This window comes from Seriola dumerili, unplaced genomic scaffold, assembly GCF_002260705.1.
Source record: "Seriola dumerili isolate Sdu_G_001 unplaced genomic scaffold, Sdu_1.0 BDQW01000478.1, whole genome shotgun sequence".
NCBI classification, from domain to species: Eukaryota; Metazoa; Chordata; class Actinopteri; order Carangiformes; family Carangidae; genus Seriola; species Seriola dumerili.
In genome coordinates, this window is record NW_019174733.1 from 3331535 (window position 1) to 3349470 (window position 17936).

Sequence of the window (17936 nt, forward strand, 5' to 3'; positions counted from 1 at the left end):
GTGGCAGGGAGCTTCAGAGTGGTGACACGGCTCTTCTAGTCATCTGTTACAATAGAGGCCTAACTCGTTTCGTCTGATCTCACCGACCACTTTCAACTGCTGCCAGGGCCACAGGAAGCCAGTCATCATCAGTGTGCAAGTGTGCTTGTGTGGGAGGGGGTGTTGTGTGTGTGTGTGTGTGTGTGTGTGTCTGGGGGGGTGTTGGAGTGGTAGATGGGGGGTTGGGAGGTTTAGAAAGCTGAAAGATATGGCCCCCTTCCCAATCTCGCTCGGAGACAACAAAAAGGGAATGCTTGAGAAGGGGAAGCAGCGGGAGGAGAGCACAAAGACAAAGGCGCGGGCAAGGTCAGTCTAGCTAATGGGCCTGAGCCGTAGGCTGCCTGGGGCTAGGCACACTTCTGTTCTCTCTCACACACTGGGCCTTCAAAGACCCTTCAGTCCACCCCTCTCCTTCTTTCCTCTCTTCCTCCATCTCTTCCATTCCTCTTTTACTCCTTTCCCCACTTCCACTGGTGACACTTCCTCCCTTCAAACGGTTCTGCACAGGTGCCTTTAAAAACATATTTTCCCATTAAACACCTCCCAAATACTCACTTGCATCAACAATTGTGATGTTAATGAATGACATTTCTCCAAACGCGAATTATTCCACGCAGCATTTCCAAAAATGACGGAGAAGACATTTTCTTTTTGAAACTGAGAGGTTGCAGAATGCTTCAGGTTTATCTGCTGTCACCGACCATCATTAGGTCCAAGGTGGGTCCCTGGAAGTGCTAAGAGGAACTGTTGGAAATGAGGAGGAGGTGGAGTGTTGTTGTCAGGTTGGCTGGCTGGCGTTGCTTGGCTCCACTCGAGGGCTCCTTTAATGTGCAGCGGAGTAGAATAAGTGAGTGGCTGTGGGCACCAGCTGAGCTCACTCTCGTCTTCGCCTGGTAGCTGAGGGGTGAGCCGCTGCCACCTGACACTGGGCACACGGCTCAGGGCTCCTCTTGGCAACGTGGCACAGCACACATGTCCCCTCATTTGGATGGAGATTCAGACACAACACACAAAAGCTTTACCCCCCCCCCCACTCCCCCGCCGCCCCCCCCACACACACACGCACAACACACACCCCCCTCGGTCCTCCCTCCCTCCTTTCTCCTCACTCACTCTCTCAGTCTCTGTTTTCCCCCTCCTGTTTTTTTTTTTTTCTCTCCTTCCTTTAGTTTTTGACGGCATCATAATAATCTGGGTATCTTCTTGATCATGCCCCATGTCTTTTTTTTTTCTTTTTTACCTCATCTTCTTGGAGACGAGTTTGAAATTGCCTGCGTCAGGACTTTGCTAATTAAAGTCATACTTTCAAAAATGCCATAATAACTGTTAATTAGCTTGATGCTATTTTCAGCATAATTTGCTAATTAGTGGAAAACCTGTACAGCGTTTCTCTCTAATTACAGTATGGCTCCGCACGGCGCATCTGTGCCTTGACTCCAAATGATACCATTACAAAGTCCCGTATTACGCATTCTCTCAAAACAGTTAATTGCCTCCACAGATAGTGAGATACTTCAGTCAGCTGATTTTTATGGTAATAAATGGACAGGCACAGACACAAACCTCCCTGGTTCATATTTATGAAATATGAAAAAGGAAAACAACCTCCTTATGAGATGCATGGAGTTAGTTTGGAATATAATCTGGTTGGTTCTGTGATAATTTTGTGTGCTCATGCGTTGAACTGCTGAGACTTTTAATGAAGTTTGAATTTATTCTATGTTATAACCTTGTGAGTGAGTAAGCCGTAACGCTGTAATTAACGCAAAAGACGTTGACAGTAACGACATCAACCTTATAAAAAGGTAAAGGCGAGGCTCTGATGGATTGTATGTTCTGGGGGTGGGTGCCATGTAAATACAAGTAGCAACATAATGTGGCCGTGCCACAGCTTATTACTGAGAATGTAACCACCTTGTCGCCCCTCCAGTTATTTTCATGTAGTCTAGCAAGGGGAGAGAATTATGGACATGACCACAGGTTGACCCTAATACATGTGTATACTAGACACAAATTATGAGTCATTAAGTGTGGTGAGGAGCATGATTGGCATGACCTCTGACCTCAGGACGTCAGCTGTGCCCATCCTCCGCTTTGCCCCGCTTTTGACAGCCACCAGTCTGACAGGGCTAGCATCGGCGCTGGCTAATTAATGCACCACTTCAGAGACCCTTTCATTTATGGCTTCTGAAAGGCATTATTAAATTAATTAAACCACCAAGAGTTAGTCATTATGAAATCAGGAGGTTTACATGGATGACAGCGTTTATGAATTAAACATCCCCAAAGTTCCTCGCAGGAGATACCCCGAGCTGCGTGCGGGTACCTAGTGCGACAGATGTTTGCCCCCCCCTTCCTCAAGCTAACCTGTATTGCAAGCGATTTAGGTCTCATTTGGGGGTTTGAAAACTGAAAGCAGGAGAGAAAGAGGTTCAGGATAGCTAATGAGCAGAGAAAGAGAGGGGAAAAGGAGGTCACTAGCTCTGTTCATCTGTAGACAGTACAGATGGTTCTGTTTTATACAGTACAACAATGGCGTACATCAATTTGTTGATCGCTAATAGATAGCTATTCTCAGATGAATTGCAGACTGGGATCAGTTGTCTGTGGATTTTAGCTGAGAACTCTACATTTATAGCCTCGAAACATTTAGAAAAGCTGTGTGCTGTTTTTAACTCATCATGTGATGTGAAAACTACAAATGGTTCACAAGATAAATCCCATAAACTTGGGCTTAGCTGGGGAGCAGAGGGCAGAGATGAGTAGCTCACTCAGGAGCCTTGACGATAGACTCCTTTTCATCTGCGGACTGAGATTCACAGATTATCTCAAGAGGCTCTCTATCTCTGTCCTCGTCTCCATTTCTCTTTTTCTGTTTCTCCACCCTCCCTTTCTCGCCCCTCGATTCAGGAAGTTTGCCAGCTACTGTCTTTGTTTACAATGCCAAGGGAAAATGTCAGAGCCGTTGAGAAAAATATCCTTAGAATCATTTTTTTCATCTTCTTAATCTAACAGTTTACTGAACTTGATAAGTGTCCTATCAACATGCTAATCAAATTACTTCGGAACCAAAATTGACAGTTTTCATTAATTATACAAGATTATTCTAATTGCAATTCAAATTTATTCATTCCGAACAGAAGGTATTCAGTAATATTTTACAAAATTTGCATATTAAATGGAGGGAGTTGTGCATTATGCATGGTAATGTATGCACAGTTTCTTATTTTTAACTTCACGGCCATATGTGGTGTCGTTGTAGGAGCAGGTGAAAAGTCTAAGTGTGTTTAATTTGCTTGACAAACATTCGGCTGGAGCTTGTCAAGGGGAGTATTGTGAATGCCAATCTTTATTCCCTCTTTATTGATTACCCCAAACTCTAAACATCTGGAGGTAAATGGCACTGAGAGAGATGAACTGAATCATGGGATTAGTACCTTCAATGACTGAATCACTATCAATTACTTCAATAGCATAATTCAAGTGTACTGCATAAAAGCTACAGTACCTTGGTTTGAGCCAGGATTAATATTGCAATTTAACGTAACAATGGAAGCATGGGAATGATATGGATGGCGTCCAACTTTTTCACATTGATGTCATAAAGCTAATGCCGTTATCTAAATACGAATGTATTTAATTCCTAATTTAGGCTTTGTTTGTAAAATGAAAAGGCTCAACGCATTAGGCACATGTTTTAAAAGGTAATGGATTCTGTGAGTAAAACAACCTTATTTATTCACTGAGACGCAAAACCCCCAATTTGCTCTTTGTTTTTATTTCCTAGAGCGGGCAGTGAAGTGCAAACAGCTTACTGGGAAGCTGTTTACTACTGTATACGACAAAGGGCGGGCGTGCGTGCGTGCGGGTGCGCGAGTGTATGTGTGTGTTTATGGGGAAGGGGGCGGCTCTTCCAGCTCCACAGGCAAGGTCTTGTGTTGTAATGTAAGCGTAATAATTATCAAACAGCATCGGGGGCTCTGGGTATGGGCTTTAACAGGGGGAGAGCATGTTTGATATGTAGAATCAGCCCATAGTGCATCCACAGAGGGTGACTAAATCGCACGGTTCATGGATCACATTAGTATTGCTCTGCATCCACCCTCACACTATAGGTGATTTCCATTTAGACACACATTTCCACATGAAGATAAATATGACTTGAATCGTAATTTCCCTGAAGTAAATATAATACAAATACAACATAATACAGTGTCAGGCCAGGCAGGCTAATAGATTACTAGCGTGTTTTCCATTTGTATGGTAAGTGGTGAACCTAGGTGGTAGTCTGGCGAGTAACAAATTGAATGTTTAATCCATCTCAGTGCAGATTGAGGGTATCAGAAAGATCGGTAGTCGTATGAGTTCTCTTGTGACTGGTAGTATATTAGATATTTTTACTCTTTAGGGGTTTAAGGAATGTTGTTGGATTAACAGGAGGTGCAAAGTGGTAGATAAATGCAATGTCTTATCTTTTCTGAAGTTGTCTGTTATTTTTCAAATAGGTATTTGGCTTTGACGTGCAGCATTTCCAGTCACTCAGTGGTGTTATCTCTGATGTTGGATTACAATAACATAAGCTCTCTCTAAGTTAGCTAGTCATACACTAATTTATGACTTTTAATTATAGAATTTTTTATTGTATTTTATATTATAATATTGAATTATTAACTCGACTCTCTCTCTCACCAATTACACACGTGTAAGTCATTACGCTCACTTCATTATGTTTTCTCAGGTTTCTACCTTATATGTTAGAGCTATCATTGTGGAGAAACCATGACAAATATGCAAAAGACACTGTATGCATCCTTACTGTTACCAAACATTCTCTAAGTACATATTTAATTCTTTAATAAATGTTTGCTGTGGCATTTTGGAGAAGCAAGATTAGCGTCAACTGCACAGCATCTCATATAAAGTGTGACAAATTGATATTTTTATATAGCTTAATCTGTTTACTATGATGTTTATGCGAGGAATTATTACAAACTAATTAAAGAAATCACTTTGATATAATTAGTCAGATTTCAGGAAGCTCATTAGTAGTAATTTGCATGAAAAATAAGCCCTGTAGTGGTGCTTAGACCCAGCTATTCGATCTGTGTTTTATCTGGTTACACATCAACCCCCATTGTTTGTTGTTTGAGGCTGTCTGAAGTGGCCCACAATATTTTCAGTCATTGCCCTGAGAAGCGGTGGGGTGTCTTTCAACAAATTCCTCCCCTAAAGCAAGTCAACCTGTATGTGGAAGCAGACACACGCCTCTGTGTACATAAGGCAGGAGGAGTGAGCGGCAAAACACTGTCTATTTATCTGTCAGGTTCCTGACAAAGAACTGAGCTGACAAGTAAGGGTTTCCCTCAGCAGAGCAGGGGGGCTTTATTCACCGTACTTACATGCCCAGTCTATGCCCAGAGACTCATGTTATTTGCAAATCACACTCTTTGAAAACTCACAAACGGGGCGAGACATGCCACGCTATGGGTTTGTCAGCTGCCTTCACAACAGCTAGCTACATCGCTAACAGTGTGCACTTCGGTAAGGAAGCAGCTTTCTCTTAGCATTTGCCTTGCTGTCACTTTTTCCAACACATGCGATCTGTGTCTTCATGCTTGGGGTCTTCTCCTCCCTCAGAGGGTTGCCATCTTCCCTTTGGACTGACAAATAAAACGCCTACACTCCCGCTGAAATAAAAAAAAAAAAAAAAAAGGAGAAAAAAAAAAAAGAAGATTCTCCTGGAATTACATCAGTCTCTGCTGAAGCAGTTCTTCCAGAAACTGATATGTATATGTTGTATTCAAATATTAAGAGAAAAGTAATGTTAATGATTTCAAATAAAACAGCAATTTTAAAAGCATTTTTTTTCTCAGGATACCCCTGTCTTAGGTAGAGGGGTTCGATAAGCTGGTACAAAAAAAACAGGACCTGTTTATTCTCTATACCCGTTTCCCACCATGGACGAAATCCTTCCCTAAACATCCGGACAGAGAAGCACTTGTGTGGCGCTGATGTCACAGACCTACCTGGCCTCCCTCTCACAAAAGCTAAGGTATCATTAGCTAGGCCCACACAATGGCCATTCAACCAAGCCACAGCGCTCCTCAGGACTAGGGAACAATGTTATTTTTTGTCTCAGAATTATAAAGACAGAGTTTTGCAGGAAACCTGACAGACAAAACCCTTTAGAGGTAAATGCTCCAGGCGGCTTTTGGGTTTAATCTTTTCCCATTAGCATTTTGCTCCCCCCCCCCCCCCCCCCCTTCCCTTGCTCACACACAAAGACCATATTTACAGGGTCAAAAGTAAAGGCTCTGAGTCTCTGGAGACTGCTTTTTTGTAGATCTTTACTATATATTGACAACACTTATTTCTATTTTCTGCTGATGTATTTCGTATGGTCTACTCAATAGTTTATCACGAGCTATGCAGGTGTATTTGTTCGTTGTTCCAAATATTGTTTTTTTTTTTTTTTTTCACAACAGAATAACAAAGCTGAACAAGACATCTACCACACTCCCTCAGCCTTGACCAAATATTGAGAGAAATCACACATGCAAGCATATTAAAAATTATTAACCCACATGCAGGGGTTTATATAATATAATAGTTATATTGTCAACAATACAACAGCAATGCTAAGGGTTCATATGTGCTACCTTTGTGTGTGTTTGGGTGCATGTGTGCACACATTCACTTATGCTTGTGTGTGCACGTGCGTGTGCATGTGAGTGTGTATGTGTGTGTGACTCCATGTGTGTGATTCATTCCAGGGCAGTTTTAGTCCTTATAAAATATTCATTTTGGTTGTGCAGGGCCCTGTAATTGCCATCTCTCACCCTGAATTATTTATACCTCGCACAGACTGACAAAGCTTTGCCATACGGCCCCAGATGAATCAGAAAGCAGCCATCTCTGCTGCCAACAGCACTGGGCTTTCACACAAATATGGCAGCCACGTCTCTCTGCCTGGCCTCTCTTAATTTGACATTTTCTTTTTCCCCCTGCCTTTGTCCTAGGTGCACAGAAAGGTTACCTGTTAGCTTTAAGCACCGACCCGCTCTCTGTCTTTCTGTCTCTATCCCTCCTGCCTACATGACAGTCCACAGTGGGTGTTTTTTTTTTTTGTTTTTTTTCCCCCTCTTCTGAGAACACGTTAATGTGGCGGCCATGTCAGAGTGGCTGCCTCATGTTTTATGATGACTGACCAGTCCTGACAGCCACTTTAGATGTATGTATTATACATTAGTAATAATATGATGTAGAAATACACTCGTATACGTTTGAGCATGCATGGACAGACAGCTAAACCACCGACCTACATGTAACACACACACACACACACACACACACACACACACACACACACACGCATGCATGCATGCAAATAAGCCTCCACTGGCCTGCTGGATTCAGCATGGCTGTGTGTAAACGGTCAAAGCTCCCCTGCTGGCCTTCCCTGTACAGCTGCGTTCCTTTGCGTCTTGCCTGGGTCTGATCACTCCAAGGTGCCACAGGAGTGAGACGGCGCTGTATGGCTCTCATTGTAGACTGGCTCTGGGGCCTTCCAGAACCCCACGTCCAACACCCTAAATACTACTATTCACCCAGGCCAGCTACTCCAACATGTGCTTATCTTCCATCTCACTAGTGCAGGGAGGTGCTGACTGGTATTTCCTCAAAGGCCCCGAGCTCCATTGCTGACCAGTAATCAAAGCACCATATTTCTCCCCCTGCGCAAAAATAACCTGGAGATACCTCTCTGCCGTCCAGCTGGTGAGCAGAGTAAATATCCCTGAGAACTGTATTGTTGATGTACGTGATTATTTTTGTAATGTCAGCAACCTCATGACTGACATCGCTGAGACTGTCATAGTCATTATCAGCAATCATCATCATGTGAGTTTTATGTTTTGCCGGTGATGATTCGATAATATTTATGAACTCCAGTTTGGATGTAGATGATGTTGGCTCTACAGCAGCAACCCGTGTTTGATTCGTTTTTTTTTTGTTTTTTTTTACAACAGGGCTGCGCAAGACAAAACAACGCAGAATTATTTATGTTTTGTGTCTTATTATATTGTGTTCAAAGTCCTAGTAGAGAAAAGCCGTATTCAGAGTAAAACAAAGAACAGCGTGCAACAGTACACAGCCTCAGCAGTATCTGGATGCGAGGGGATGGGAGAGGCAGAGAGAGAGCTCGGGGCTAAACATGCAGTATGTGGCGGGCTGGAGCTAAAAGCTGCATAAAGCACACAGCCTTAGTCCACTGTTAGCAAGTGATGGATAGTTAGCAGGAGCTCGGAGTCTTCGTCTAATCTGTTACAGTAAACCTGTGCCAAAGCCTGAAGGGAATCAGTGGGGGCTAGCTAGGAGTGGGTTTGACGTGAAACCATTTGTGAAGACGAGCGATTCTCTTAAGTAAGAAACTAACAGTGTCCGGAGAGAGAGAGAGAGAGAGGGAGGGAGGGAGAGAGAGAGCCGTGGAGCAAGCGAGACAGGAGGTGAGGGGAATGAGTGAGAGCACGAGAGAGAGAGAGAAGGAGGAAGAGATACCATAATGAGTCCTGTAGCCATGGAGTAAATGAAGAGGGATTGACAGAGTGAGGGATCCTCAAGTGAAATAATGTCAATGCCACTCTGCCCATTAGAGAGAAAGGGGGATGGTGGAGGAGAGGGTAAAGAGGGATGAATGGAGGGACACAGCTACATCTTAGGGTGCAGAGGAAGCACATAAATTATTTGTGACACCCGTGCAACACACACACCACTAACAAAAATATGAAATATGAAACAACGAAATGAACTGACAATAGCAGCTGAAAAAATATATAAAAAAAATAAAAATAAAAACAGAATATAGGCCTTGGAAATACTCAATAAATTCTCAGAGACATGTAGTTGGGATATTTGATGTCGAACAATAATAATCACAGTGACATCTGCCTTGCTGCTCTCGGAGGAAATAGGCAGAAGTCTGTGAGTGGAAGGGGTTAATCTCCCAAACCCAATAAGGTTGGATAGTGAGGCACTTGTTCCCTGATAAAGAAGTGATAGGATCTGTGGGTCTGGTCCCTTGGCGCTTGTACAGGGGTAGAGCAAATATTGTTAATGTGCTGTGGTTTACTTCAGCTAAGGCGAGAAAAACAGCTCTGCTTGACGAGAGAAGACAGCGGCGAACCAGAATACGACAGAAATGGCCACGCAGCTCTGCACGGCCTCCCAGGGACTTAACTGGCATATATATCCAAGCCCACTCAGTTGCATAAATAAGTGTTCGGGAAGATTAAGATCTATAAGTGTCTCTATTTCTCGTTTTACCTGCTCCGCCTTGTCACAACAGGGATCTGAATGCAGTTCAGTGGAGTGCCTAATAACTGGAGCAGTAGGTAGGGAAGGCAGGAGGCTTGACATTAAGACCCTGGCGTTTTGGAAATCCGATACGCTATTGACCCGTGTACTACTATCTCAGCGTAGAGATCTGGTGTCAGCAGATTGTAGTCTGGTGTTGGGAGCCGTTTCTTACAGGGCTCCTGTAACAGGGGCCCATTGAGTCTGGGAGGCAGCTGGGGCCTGATGGGCTGGAGCTGGGTGGTGATCGATACTCACCGCCCTGCAACGGATGACCTCACTGTCATGGCTGCCGGCTGTGGACACTGCATGCTAGTCATTAGTGCCGGGGCACCAATCAGGAGCTTAGAGTTGTCAATACCTGACTCTTACAGATACTGTGGCCATCTGTCAGTGTATTGTGTAACGGCCTAAACAAATGTAGGGAAGCTCTTTGGTACAATAAGAACAAGGTGTACTATTAAGGGGGGGGGGGGAAATCAGTCTCGTGGATGTAATTTAAGAAACCAGCATGTGAAAGTAATTTCAAATAGCTCAGACTTAACTTTTAATTTTTTACAAGTCATTAAAAATAATAAAAATCTCAAAATGAATGGATAAAAAAAAATGAATGAAATTGACAGGATAGCTTGCCTCCACTGTCGGTGGAGCCTTCTTAATAATACAACATTATCCTTATTTGCCCTCTTCACTCAAATCAAAGGGATGGACATTTATGCATGAGTGACATCAACCCAGCAATTAAGTTGGCCATTTAAATGAGAGAAGGCCTTCCTCACCTCGCCTGTTTGTTTTTTTCCCTCTCTCTCTTCCTTTTTTTCTATTCCCCCTCTGTTTGATGATGGGAGAGGGTGAGCTAGAATTAGGGCGATGGGTCTTCCTTTGAGTGTCAGCCTAAAATGATCAGAGTAAAGATAAGAGGGTCTAGCAGCCCTCAAATCAGTCAAAGTGCCAAAGTCGGCCTTTTTCTCCTCAATTACCGGGTCTGTGAAGCCAGGGAGTGGAAGGCGCAGAGCCTGCTGCATTACTAAAGAGACAATCTATTTCCCCTTTGACCAGAGGGAGAGAAATCATTATGGCATGATTAGTAGCTTCGGCAGTGGGCGAGCATGGAGGTACTACAGGAGAATCGTATTAATTGCCTTAGACCAAGGCATGAGCAGGATTGTTTTAACGTTGATTTGTGGACCTGTATGACTAGCTGTCGAGGATAAAAGCTGATGTCAGGTCTTAGTTATACTGGCAGACTTCAGGCATGCAGACAGAAAGAGTTGATGTCAAAATGAGCTTCCTTGGCTGCCCTGGAAGTCTTTCTCTATATGCCTGTCGATGTCTTCCTCTTTGTCTTTCTTCACACTTCATAGTTTTCCTTTACGCCTCCCACTATCCCTCCCTCTACTCCCCCCTTCCCTCAGATGGACTACACCCCACCCCTTCCCGCACTCCCTTTCTCTCTCTCTCCTCCAACTGATAGCTGCCTTGGCCGATTATTTCATCCAGTGCGGTCCGCTGAGAGCCTCCTCTCCCGGCTTTGGAAGAGCTTTAATTAGCCATGTTAATATCCCCTTCATTGGCCTTAATATCACTCAACACCTTCCTCCATCTCAGCGGCCACCAGGGTCCCCCTGTCCTGTCAGAACAGCTGATTATTGAGAAGGATAGCTTTAATCAAACCTAATTGCAGTTCATTCTTTCTCTCTATCCCCCTTTGCCCTCCATTGCCAACATCTAATGGCAGCGACGACTTGATATCCCATTAAAAAACAATTAAACAACCTCCTTTTGTCTCTGTGCGTGCCAAAACACCAGCACAAACTTCTGTAGATATTTAAGAAGTAAAACAGAGAGAGAGGGGCCTTGTCTTAATTGCTCTCCTTTTCACCAAGGACCAATTTGCACTGTGCTCATGGAGAATCTTAACCAACTCAAATGTAATGGATGCTATAGCGCTGCCACTGCTGTGGACTATGAAAATTAAGCTTATCTTTTTAGCAGAGAAATTGTGCTTAATTGCCTTCATAACAGTAAACATAAAGGAGCTACTTTATGATAGCGTGGGCACTCAGTTTCTTGTGTTTATTGTTTCTTAACTTTTGCTTTCACTCTAGTAGAAACAGTATGTAAAAGCTTCAGAGTATCCAAGAGAAGAGACGAGACTAACGCTGAAAGTAATGTGTTTCTTTTATGAAGTCAATGTATTGCCTGGGAAATGTATTCTATCTCTTTCTCTGACATAAATTGTCTACCAACGGGTGATGCATGTACACGCACAGGTTCACACACACATACGCGTGTGTGGATGTGCGTGTCCACACACATGCGCGCGCGCGGACGCTCGCACACGCACAAACACACACACTGGCCTTACCCAATCTGTATGAGAGGCGACAGACAAATAAAAGTCGTATTTCAGGTCTGCTTTCCGCAGATGTCTGCTGCTCTACATTATGACTCTTTGGGGAAATAAAAACAGGGTCAGGGAATTAGAGTACATAATGGTCATTTTGATGATCAGCCAACAGATGCAACCCGAAAACACAGTGAACACAATCAAGCGAAATGCACTAATGACAAGTCAGGTTTTTTATGGCCTCACCACACACCGACAGGCAATCAGCATTCTGGCATGGGTTAAAACGCCTTTTATTGATGTCCAAGCCAAAGCTACTTGGATGTGGAGTGAAAATATTTTCTCACCTCTCCTCTCCCTCCTGGGCCCTCAGTGAAGCACAAGGTATAGGAGTCTATCGAAGAACGCTTCTAAATGACCAGTGCATGTGTTAATGTGGCCAGGGTTAGAGGGGTCATTTCAGACTCTGATTTATGGCCTGGCCGGGATCCCACTGGGCGAACGAGAAGTCTTAAGTGTTGTGAAAGCGTCCTCACAGGCCACACAAGCCACTGTATTTAGCTGAATGAAATGGCCATGCAATCTATGGTGCAATCTATGGTAATCCAATGAGCGGCTGTGATTCAGCGAGCCAAGTTAGTATTACAATGGAAACCACAGTATTGCATATAGTAATGCTAGTGCAATGTGATGAAAAATAAATATCACGGCATGGTATTTATAATGAATCGGAGAAAGCAAAGGCACAATCAGTCATGATTCTGTGGGGAGAATTTGCAGAAACAACAAGTCAATTTCATTGTTTATTCTGCATGGTTGTGTAAGATTTTTACACAATAGGCTACATCTGAGACAGTCTTCTTTTCTTTTTTGGGCCTTGTTGTTCATCTTCCTCTATTTAACTGTTCTACGTCTGTGAGGCCACATCTTATACATGGCTCTCAGTATGAGGTTGCATCTGTAAATTCAGTGAGACCTGAGAGAAGGCGGCAGAGGAAGGCAGCTTACAAACTAACCAAGCCCAGATCTCACTCAGACGTGACATTTGTTCAGAGACGATTAGCCAGGTTGTAATTTGTGGCATAATTGCCTCACCCACCCACAAGTGCATGGGTGTGTGTATGCGTTATGCGTGTGTGTGTGTGTGTGTGTCTGTGTGTGTGTGTGTGTGGCATACGGTGGTCCCCAGAGTGTCCGCCTAATTGCCTGACAGGACTATAAGTTTTGTGGCGCGCTCTCACCTTGTTAGGTCCTTTATCCCTGATGCTCTTCAAACAAGACCTGGTCACAGGTGGGCCTCATTTGCTTCCCTATTGAACAGGAGAACTTTAATTGCACAGGGGGTGTCCTGGGATTAAAGAGGTGGGTGGAATATCAAGTGACTTCCTGTATGTTAGTGGCAGATGGGTGTTGGGAAAGACCCATGAACTCAGGTGAGGGGATGAGATGACAAAGAGACTGATGCTCTTGATTTTGAGGGAATATTAAACACTGCGACTTCCCCGCTGAAACAGTGTAGTGTCACGTTTGTTTCTGACTCGCCGGATGAATGGATCAGACGTGGGAGTGTTTGAGAAATCTTATTCAAATATTCGATCTATTATTAATAGTTTTTCGCCTCTTTTTTTGTGTGTGCTCTCTTTCAGATTCTTCCTAAAGTTCTTTCTCAAGTGCAATCAGAACTGTCTGAAGAATGCAGGGAACCCACGAGACATGCGCAGATTCCAGGTAACTGAAATCCATTTCACACATATGCTCTGTCTATTTCTGTCTCTCGCTGTCTATCTCCCTTTGTGCAGACACACACGCACACAGGTGTTCAGATGCACAACTGCACTACACTAAGTCATCTCAACACACGTCCACATATGTATACAATTCTATTATTGGCACTGAAGGAGGCAAAACCCGGGGAAAGTGAGAGAGCGGTGGGATTTTGTGTCCTGTGCGCTCTGGACAGAATATTTATTAGGGAGTACCACCTGACACAAATAAGGATATAGGATTTAAGAGTGCCATCAATTGTGTTCCTGACAGCTTTCTGAGCCTCAGCGCAGAGGGGAGGACGATCCGACCACATGTAACAACAGTGTTAACTCAGGATCTGTCTGGCAGCGGAAACGCATACCTTCTTATACACACATAGGCGCAAGCACACACACACACACACACACACATATGGATGCATGCACATACACGCTAGGAGCGCATATATTTGCTTTCTTTATATCCCTCTCTCATTCTAACCCGCATATGCATACACTTAAAGTCACACATATGCGATTCTTTATGTAGCCAGTGAAAACCATCTGAAAACCATCATTACTGCAGGCTGACAAAATGCTGCGATTTACATTAAAATGACATGACCGTTGAGCACTTTTATTGCTTCCTTAACCCTCTCGCTTCTAATGTGTCAAGAAGTTGAGCCTTGAAATTATTGACACCCCCCCACCCCCACCCCCACCCCTCCTAGCTGATCCATTTATCCAACCATCCATCCATCCTACTCAGACTTTTTCACCACAAGCAGCCCACTAGGTCAAGGTGAGCGAGTGAGAGTTTAGTGTGATTTGTCCTATCAGGATAACGACAAACTACAGGAGGGCGTCCGTCACTGACAGCACTGTTCTGTGATAGACACACAAGCCAGCATCCTCCAGGAGGAAGCCCCAGACATGAAACAGACAAGACAGGGTGTCCCCTCCTGATGTCACCACCATCAGACCTCCCCTGCCTCCTCAAATCTTCCCTCAGGGTGAATGTGGACTGATGCATGACAGCCACCAGGGGCTTTCACCTCTCACTCCTATGTGTCAAAAGGAATGCAAGAACTAAGTTGCAGCCTCTCATTTTTTGTGAAATTAAAATGTTCATGTTAAGTCTAAAACAAGAGTTTGGATTTTGATTTTTTTTTTTTTTTTTCAATTTGCTGATGTTCATCCCTTGTCTTCACTCCAAGAGTTAGTGTGTCATTTTTCCCCCAAATATATTTCCCAGATGCTCCAGCATAGGTGTTTCTCTGGCCAAAGTTGTGTATGCTGCATGCCTTCCACTCCACTTATTACCCCCAAAAACCAGCTGGAGGCCAGAGAGGGCCCAATCCATCATCCTCAGCTTGGCCCAGCTCTGAACCTGCTCACAAGAATGGAGCTCTTTCACTTCCCCATCTCTCCCCCTACACCCACCACCCCCACCCTTCCCAAACCAACCCAAAAAAAAAAAAAAAAAGAGAAAAAAGAAAAAGCTACCCCCCTAAATTCCACTGCTACACCGAGGTCACTTACCGGCGAAGCAAACCTGAGAGGGGCTCTCTGTTTCCGGCTCAGAAACACTTTGGCCATTCACACGCGGCTCACTGTTTGGAGATGTGGTAGCCAAAAAACAACAACAAAAATAAGCATTATGAAATATGGAGTGTGGCTTGGAATCTGATCCTGGTAAAATGTTTGTTGAGTGATGGGATGGAGTACGGTTCAGCTGGTAATGACTCCAGTAATATTTTAAAAGGGAGGCCTTCCGTCCTCAAATAGATGGACAAGCTGATCAATAATTCTGAGCTTCGCCTATGATGACAGTTGGTAGAGTGGGTGAACGGAAATGGTATTTTAGTGATTGAAAAGTCAATTAGCTGTACACAAATGCAAGACTCTAAAAACCAAAAACAAAATGGCTGAGAAGCCAAGGAAACTGTAACGTGATACGTCCAAAGAGAACGACAGCTTCAAGAGGTTTGACACTAGTAATCAATAGCACACACGCATGTACGTGGACACAACAGTATTTCTAAAGCATTCATGTATCCTCTGTACTCCAGAACAATTCTCTGTTTGTATTTTCCTTTTCCACAATAATGCTATATTACATGTTTCACCTTCACTCCTGTTGCAGGTTGTCGTATCGACGACCGTCAATGTGGACGGCCATGTCTTGGCTGTCTCTGACAACATGTTCGTACACAACAATTCCAAGCATGGGCGAAGGGCTCGCAGACTCGACCCTTCAGAAGGTACGCCTCCTTATCTGGAGAATGGTAGGCACATTTTTACATCTTATAATTTGCTACGCTCCTTTTTTCCTTTTAGTTTCTATTCAGACATCCTCCCATTTTACAAACCACACACCTACTGTAGCTGCTTCTAGTTCCTTAGAACCTTTTGTTCCTCCATCACTTTCATTTTTTTTTTAAGTTGCTTTTTTGCCTCCCTCATACTTACTGTTATTTCTTCACTGGAAATAGCATGCATTACTAAGTGTATTCATCATTTTAATATCACTAATGATGATGATAATACTCAGACAAATTCAAGATTTAAAAATGTTACACTACTTCCAGTCTCCTAATGCACCTACATTTGTCCTAAAAGCGTATGTGAAACATGATCAAATTGCTTAAGAATTTGGCTGTGAGGTCAATTTCCTGTCATTGGGCTCTGCAGATTTAGCTGTGTGTGTGTGAAAGAGAGAGAGAGAGAGCTGAAACAGGGGGAGGAAGGAGAAAGAGAGAGAGGAAGGGGGGGTTGGAAGGGTGGGCTGATGGTGTGTGTGTGTGTGTGTGTGTGTGTGTGTGTGTGTGTGGAGGAGGTGGGGTGGGGGGTGGCCTATGAGAAAAACAGAACTTACTGTTTTTCCTCCAACTGATTCCATATGATAGACTGATTGCCTGCTCAGCCAAAAAGAGAGAAAAGAAGGACCACCAAACCATGGGAAATCCAAAAAGTAAAACGCACTAAACATAACCTTGTGACCCTCATGGCCTCCACTCGCAGATGGGAGCACACACAGCTGAAAGATTGTAAGAAAAAAAAAAAAAAAAACTGACTTGGGCCAATTGTGCAAATTGCTTATCTTCAGATTTCAAGAGCCAATTATGGCTGGGCAAACAGTTTATATACACCACTGACTAAAACAAGCTTCTCTACACATTAATGGGCATTAATGGTTCTATCACCAAAAGCAAATGTAATGTTTAATACAACAACGACTAATAAAAAAATTAAAAAAAAAAAAAAAAGACTAGACAATTAATATATCTCAGTGCTCTCCAGTCCTAGTGGGGGAAAAGCTAATCTATTTGTTTTTGTCTTTATTAATGACTCCTCTACTGGAGAACAAAATCAAATAATTAAAGTCCTGCCCGGAGCACCAAAGTCATTATGTTCGCTGACGTTCTGTTTGTGTGTTTCACGTTTATGACACGATAGGTGTGGATCGCCTAGCAACCAGTTTCTTAATGAGGAGAGCAATTAAAGAGGTTGAGCCCTCGCCTCCATGTTCCCCCACTCCCACGGGACCCTCTGTGTTTTGTGTGTGTGTGTGTGAGTGTGTGTGTACGTGTGTGTGTGTGTATGTGTGTGTGTGTGTGTGTGTGTGTGTGCTTGTGTTCTTTACAGGTTACCCCAACCCATCCTTTTCTTCCTCTCTTCTCCACACTCTTCAAAGCAGCAGAGTGACGCCCCGTAAAGCAAGAAAAGAAGCTATTGTCAACCGCCCAGTTGAACATGTCTTTGTCTAATAACTTTAATACACCTTGCTTAACCGTGTGTGCTCCCACAAGTTAAGATTTTTTTTTTTTTTTTTTCCCTCTTCTCTCGCTCCCAGACTCAGCTCCAAAATAAACTAATTTAACATGCATCAACAACGATCACTTGCTTTGTTTAAGTCACCTTTAACAAACAGAGATGTGACACATGAGGAAAGGAGACCCGGTCATAAAATGTAATTCCAGCCTTACCCTCCATAGTGCTCTGACAACTAGCAGGCAGACAGAGAGCGTGCTTTAAATTAGCAACACATTCTTCCTCTGGAGTTCACTGGGCGAGAAGCCTCAGATATGTGGCCGGCTGGCTGGCTGGCTGACTGACTGACTGACTGACTGTGTGGCTGAAACAGAGAGGCATCCTTCCTCTCAGCTCACATTGCACTTTGCAACCCACCGCCTCGCATTGATCAAGACGTGCTGCCCCCTATTGGCACAGAGATGGGATAGCCCGCAGATGACAGACTGAATCTCACCATGTGACATTTTTGTTCACTTGTGTGGACTGTCACACAACAAGCATATTATGCATTCAGACACGAATGTGCTTTGTGGCTGCCTGTCACTCAAACATGTATAGATTCAGGCTCAAAGGTGCATAAACATGCTCACAAATAGCCGAGTCTTTCACACACAGCATCACCCCCCCCCCCCCCC

At 43.7% G+C, this 17936-nt stretch overlaps 1 protein-coding gene across 9 annotated transcripts in view; it reads left to right on the top strand.

Moving 5' to 3' along the window:
* Window positions 1-17936, top strand: part of LOC111235191 (transcription factor COE3) — a 68075-nt gene that overhangs the window by 27943 nt on the left and 22196 nt on the right. For 5 of the 9 annotated variants that reach the window (XM_022763539.1, XM_022763541.1, XM_022763543.1 and 2 more), the window contains exons 7-8: window positions 13387-13468; window positions 15632-15749. In XM_022763539.1, the coding sequence (XP_022619260.1) occupies window positions 13387-13468; window positions 15632-15749 (200 nt within the window). Of the gene's footprint in view, window positions 1-13386; window positions 13469-15631; window positions 15774-17936 lie in introns of all 9 variants that reach the window. The other 4 variants (XM_022763538.1, XM_022763535.1, XM_022763540.1 and 1 more) reach the window with 1 other exon arrangement.